Below are 6,289 nucleotides of genomic sequence, written 5' to 3'. Positions count from 1 at the left end.
CACTACACCTTCATGCCTCTCCCTGCACATCTAGCCCTTGAACAGCAAGGAGTTGTTTACGTTTCCTCAAAGCAGCCTCCAACACTGCTCATTAAAGCACCAGACATCTGTTTCAAGAACCGAAGACATCAGAAACCAGTCTCATTATTTTATAGGCACATTGCATTTATTATGAAGACGGAACTTGACTCTCAAAGTAACAGACATTTACAGTTACAGAATGAAAGGCTGAAGGACAACGACACAGTCTTGAAGAACATTATGGGGCTGTGTGGCTCTGAGCACCCAGCACCCTTCTCAGGAGTAAGGCTGCACTGAGTGCTCCTGAACTCAATGAAACTGACAGTGACTGCAGGTAGGCAGCTGCACATGACCTGGGCTTTACGTTAAAGTCTTTGTTTCTAGCTTCCTAAGTCAAAGATTAAAAGTAAATAATTTCACCTAATTATATAAACTATACTGAAAGAAGCTAGATTGGCTCAATTAAGTTTATATACCCTTTAATTTTTAATCATTTGTTCAAGTCTAAGTGATTGACATGGATTTTTTTTCAGTTTGCAATAGTTATAATTTTAAAACTCTGTCTTTCAATTTATTCTGAATTTCATCGTCAATAAAGCTTGTCTCTTATAAACAGTAACCTTCCAAGAAGCTCAAAGTATTAAAAAATAAAATAAAATGCTATTATGCATTTTATCATTAACTGTATCATTGTTAGAAGCTATTATAATAACATGGTTTTATGTAAACCGACCTGGGTCCGAATGGAAGGGCGAAAACGTGCCCAAAGTGTCTATATATACATCCGTCCAACTTCTCCAAATTGTCATCCTCTACTTGATACTCCTTTATGCTCTTAAGGTAACCTTTCACATCATCAACAAAGTCGGCGAAGGGCTTCTGGTCATGTCTAAAGACACCGTTCGGGAAAAACGGACTGATGAACTGATCCAGTTCTTTCCAGTGGTGAAAAGTATCCAGTTCATTCAGTAAATACCAGTGAATCAGCTGTTTAAAGTCATTCATCCTAACAGGACCCGCTTGATTAACAGGGCTAATGGATTCCTGTCCAGCACATTCAAACATACCTGAACAAACCTTTCTGGTGGAATGGGTGCCTCTGCAGTCAAACTTGGCCTTGTATGTATATGAATTTGTAGTTTGTCTAATTTCTTCAGAATGACTGGGCTTTTCTCTCCCTCTGTCCCTCTGTGCGGAAGGGCCTCTGCAATTCTGGTTTTGGTCTGGTGCCTCCCACTCTGAGTATGAAGAATAACTGTAAGCTGTTCTTGGCTTCTCAGTTGCTTCTTCTTTTGAAGCCCTGAATCTCTTACTTCCCTTTTCATCAAAGATATTCTTGGTAGTATCTTTGAAATGTCGAAAAGTAGATTTGACTGAATCTGAGAACTTTTTCAGATTTTCCTTCACAGCTTCTTTTGCCTGCTTGATTTTTTCTTTATGATGTCTTACAAACTCCTTAGTAGAATTCTTCATAGCATCAAATGTTTCCTTAACTGTCCCCAGAAATGTCTCCTTTGACTTGCTCTTCACCCTGTGGCTTCCTTTGCTTCCTCTCTTCCTCCCGTCCGCCTCCTGCTTTCCGTGTTGATCCTTTGCCTCAACATACAGTCTCTCCCACAAATCAGAGCGCTGCTGCTCAAAGCTGAGCTTCTGCTCCAGCTCAGCAAGCCTCTGCTGTAACAGCACAATTTCCTTCTCTTCCCTTTGCACCCTAGGAGAATCTGCATGGCCCTGTGCCTGGCGAGGGGCTAACTGCTCCAGTTCTGCCCGCAGAGCCATTGCTGTGAGCTGTTCTCTCTCCAGGTCCCTTTTCAGCATCCTTGCTTCCTCCAAGAGAGTCTCCCTTTCATTAAGGAAGCTATTTGTTTTCTGTTTTTCCACCTCTAAGTACCGCTTAAGAACCTGGTTCTCTCTAACTAACTGAGTACTTGTGCCTTTATCTTCCAACAATCTAATCTGCTCCTTTAGTTGCCGTAACTCTTCCTGTAATGAAGACAGGGTCTTCTCTTCCTTCTCCAGAGATAGTCTTAAATACTTATTTTCTGCAGCAAGGTTGTTGTTCTGAGTTTCAAAGGTAACCTTTTCTGATTCAGTAGTGGTCCAACACCTCTCAAGGTTTTCTTTCGATGACTGGGTCTTTTTTTTTTTTTTTTTTTTTGAAGAGAAAAAAGAAATATTAAGTGCTTGGAAAGTTCAATCTGAATCTTTATCATGTAACAACCCTACCCTTTAGTGCTCCTCCTCTCTCTCTCTCTCCCTCTCTCCCTCTCTCTCTCTCTCTCTCTGTGTGTGTGTGTGTGTGTGTGTGTGTGTGTATGTATATGGCCATGTGCACAAATCCTTTGGGTATATAAATGCTCAACGCTACTTGCCATATATTCAAGAGGCTTCTCATTCTTAAAAAGTGAACTAGAAAGTAAAAGTGTCATGTGGAGAGAATGAGGAGCAGACAGGTACCTAAAATCAAGAACACTGTTGAGGAAGGAGAATTCAAACAAGAACAAGTGGGCAAATTCCATTCATGTCTAACAGCCTACTAGCAAGCAGACTCAAAGCCCCAGAGTCTGTGCTCAGTGCTGCATACAGACACATCATTGGATCACACCCATTTCTAAGCTAGAAAAGCAAGGCAAGCCCTTCCATCTTCTTACTACAGTAGCTGTCCTACGGAGTTTAGAGAACTAACATTTTATTCTATTTATTCCTTTATTTTCAGAAAGGGCCTCTCTACATCACCCTGGCTGACCTGTTACTCATTCTGTGGACCAGATTAGCCTCAAACTCAGAGAGCTTGTTGCCTCTGTCCCGGCAACTGAAAGATTTTAAAGTTAGCTGCACTTGCCTTCTGTAAGTAAACCCACAATCAGCCATTTGTATATTTGTATCCCCTGGCCCCAGACTCACTACTGATAAGAATAAAAAAAAATACTCAGAAGGCAGTGTGACCTGCCAGCAACACCTCTAATCCCAGCACTAGGGTGAAGAAAAGGCTGCTGGGTGTCAGTACGGAATCTCATGGAAACATCTCTGTACACGGAGGCAGCCTGAATCCTAGGAACATAGTTAAATACTCTCCCAAATCCAAGTAAACTCGAATTCAGAAACAAACAAAATAAGTAATTGAGTTTTACAACACGAGAAACAACAGAAATAGTTGTTTCCCTTAACTCATTAATCTTTAGAAAAAGGAAGGGAGGGAGGGAGGGAGGGAGGGAGGGAAAGGTTTAAAAGATGGCTCTGCTGTCAGAGGTGCCTGCTGTCGTGCCTGATGACCTGAGCTGGATTCCGTAGGACCAGCATGGTGGGTCACAGAGAACTGACTCCTAAAAGTGATTTTTCTGATCTCCACATTTGTGCCGTGCATGTAAAATATTTCATATGCACATACATACATAGATCAATTTTTTAAAAATCTTTGAAGTTAGATATTTGGAATCCAATTAGATCTGCTAGCCTTGCAAAGTTACTTAGGCTATCTAAACCTCTTTCTGTTTATAAAATGAAAAGATCCACTGCTTTACTCATAAGAGTGCCAGAGAGGTAGGTTACATGATATGTGACAATGTGAGGAACAGGTATAAAGGTACGAAACAACTTAACATTATTCTTCGCTTTTTTACTACATTTGTTTGTGTGTAGGTGTACATGTGGAGGTCAGTGGATAGCTAGTGGTTGTAGGAGTCTGTTCTCTCCTGTCACCACTTAAGACCTGGCAGCAAGTGTCTTTCCTTGCTGGCCCTTCTCTCTCCTCCACGACTCCTCACTGTAACGACACCTAACCCCCTCACTGCTGCTTTCTACTTTTCTTTTTCTCTTTGGCTGTCTGAGGCAGGGTGTCGCTAATTAGCACAGGCTCGTTTTGAACTTGGCCTGATTCATACTGCCTAGGTTCTCAAGTGCCAGGATAGGATCACAGTGTTCATGTGCCCTCACACCTAGCTCAATTATTTCCACATTACTTACTATAAGTTATTTTTCAATGCTTAATTAATACATAATACACACCTTGAAATCTAGAGCACACTCTTGTTCCTGCTGGCATTGGAAAAGATAATCCTTTACACTGTTCAGCTCATCTTCGTAGACCTTTCTGCCTAACTGCTGACGCTTCTGAATCTGGATTGTGCCTGAAAGGAAAAACCATCATAGGGATAACATAACTGCCACTCCTCAAAAATGCACCGCACACTCAGCCTACACTAGCTCCTTAGCTCGGGCAAGGGCATTCTTCACTCTAAAAACATTCACGGTGTCATTCCTCAAGCAGCAGTGGATGCTCGGGCATAGGACAAGCAGGTTAATGATGTCTGCTAATTCATTCAGCATACACACAGGAACATTTACCACCCTTACTAGTTCACTACCCTTCCAAAGAAAAACAAAGGCCACTCTATCCAACCCCCCAAAAAAACCACTTTTCATCTTGCTATACTGACAGCAAGCACTCAGCTTTAAAATCGCTGAAGTAAAGTGTTTCAACCTCTTTAAACAGGAAAATAAGCTGCCAGTGGAGTTCTTTTCCTACAGGTTAAGAGTCGAAGAAAAATGAAAATGTATGTTTCTTAATAATTTGCCTACAGGCTACAACTCAAGCACTAGAATATAACACGGGAAATGCCTAATTATGAACACCCATCAGTCTCAAAGTCACATTTCTTTTTTTTTTTTTTTTTTTTTTTTTTGGAGACAAGGTCTTGGGTCATCTAGGATAGAGTCCAACTCCCTATCCTAGACTTTACCTTTACCTGAAGATGACCTTGAACTCCTGATTCTCCTGCCTCCACTTTGTTTTTTTGAGACAGGGTTTTTCTATGTAACAGTTCGGGCTGTCCTGGAACTTATTCTCACTTATTCTCAGGCTGGACTTGAACTCACAGAGCTCCACCAGCTTCTGTCTCCTGAGTGCTGGATTAAAGGTGTGTACAACCACTACCTGGCAAAGAGGGGTTCTGTTTGTTTGTTTTTGAGATTGAGCCTCTTGCACACTGGACTCTAACTATGAAGCAGAGAACGACCATGAACTTCTGTACCTACCTCTAGAGTACTAGGATTGCACCAATTCCTAGTTTTTATGTTGAGCCGAGGCTGGAAACCAGGACTTTGTGCATGCTAGACAAACACTCTACTAACAGAGCGACATCCCTTCTACTTTTTAAATACTAAGATTACTTTTTAATAAAACTACATATACTATTTTGGGGGAGGGACATGTATGCCATGACACAAATGTGGAGGTCAGGAGAACTTACAGGAATTGGACCCCACCTATCCCATGTAGCTCTCAGGGATCGACCTCAGCCATGAGGCTGGAAAGGAACACCCTTACACTGAGCTATCTTATAGGCCCGCACAGCCAGACACGTTAAGATCTCTGCAATAGGGCAGGGGCAGTGGAAGAGCCTCTAACTACAATCTGCAAAGCCCTCTGGTTATCACTCAGAATTAGGACAATTCCTTCAGATTTGACCTTAAATTCAAAATGTTCTTTTGCCAAGACAAGCTGCATGCTCTTGCTACATGTATCACACATGTGGGAAAAAACTCACACCACTAAACCAAAAAGCACATCTGGCAACTAGTGGGCATACTAGTACAGCAGAAGTTTAAACAGGATGTGACATCCTTTTTAATTCCTTCTACAGGTCTTGAAATCCACTTTTGAACATCACTTAACAATCTCGGAATGGGGATTCAGCTAGGTGTAAAGGCCTAGCACATCATCTAGCTACTTCATTGTCTGGCAGGCTCTTCCACTTAGGAACCATTTCCTTCCAATATGAAGCAGACAGCACACTTCCTGAATTTTTGACAGATGACCAATCTAAAAATCTAGGCTGGAAACCCCCAGTGCCCTCACTGGTCTAACCTCTTCATCACTTTACTCTAATCCCCAATGCCTTCAGCACCAGTTTATAGGTTACAAAATTCACAGCAGTCCCAGCTGACCTCTAGCTTCTCTTACATTTACCTTTTTCTTTTCACTGTTTTTTAACTGTTGTTTTCAGTTGCTTCATAAATCAAACTTTCTCACTCAGTTAGCATCCTAAATTGTGCTCAAACAGCAGAAGATGGCATGAGATCCCATTACAGATGGTTGTGAGCCACCATGTGGTTGCTGGGAATTGAACTCAGGACCTCTGGAAGAGCAGTCAGTGCTCTTAACCACTGAGCCATCTCTCCAGCCCCCTTAAAAACATCTTTTATCTATCATCTAGGTAATTTTTGTTTCCAAAAGGGGTTATAGAATTTCCTGGAATGGTCTACTTTC

General features: G+C 41.7%; 1 protein-coding gene across 6 annotated transcripts in view; it reads right to left on the bottom strand.

The window, feature by feature from the left end:
* Ccpg1 (cell cycle progression 1) overlaps positions 1-6,289 on the bottom strand; it is a 31,798-nt gene that overhangs the window by 2,258 nt on the left and 23,251 nt on the right. For 3 of the 6 annotated variants that reach the window (XM_032911547.1, XM_032911548.1, XM_032911549.1), the window contains exons 7-8: positions 4,027-4,148; positions 755-2,157 (exon numbers count right to left, since the gene is read on the bottom strand). In XM_032911547.1, the coding sequence (XP_032767438.1) occupies positions 755-2,157; positions 4,027-4,148 (1,525 nt within the window). Of the gene's footprint in view, positions 1-139; positions 2,158-4,026; positions 4,149-6,289 lie in introns of those variants that run through there. The other 3 variants (XR_004388877.1, XM_032911550.1, XM_032911551.1) reach the window with 2 other exon arrangements.

This window comes from Rattus rattus, chromosome 8, assembly GCF_011064425.1.
Source record: "Rattus rattus isolate New Zealand chromosome 8, Rrattus_CSIRO_v1, whole genome shotgun sequence".
NCBI lineage: Eukaryota > Metazoa > Chordata > Mammalia > Rodentia > Muridae > Rattus > Rattus rattus.
The sequence above is the reverse complement of the archived record's forward strand: the minus strand, read 5'-3'. Positions and strand labels throughout refer to the sequence as shown.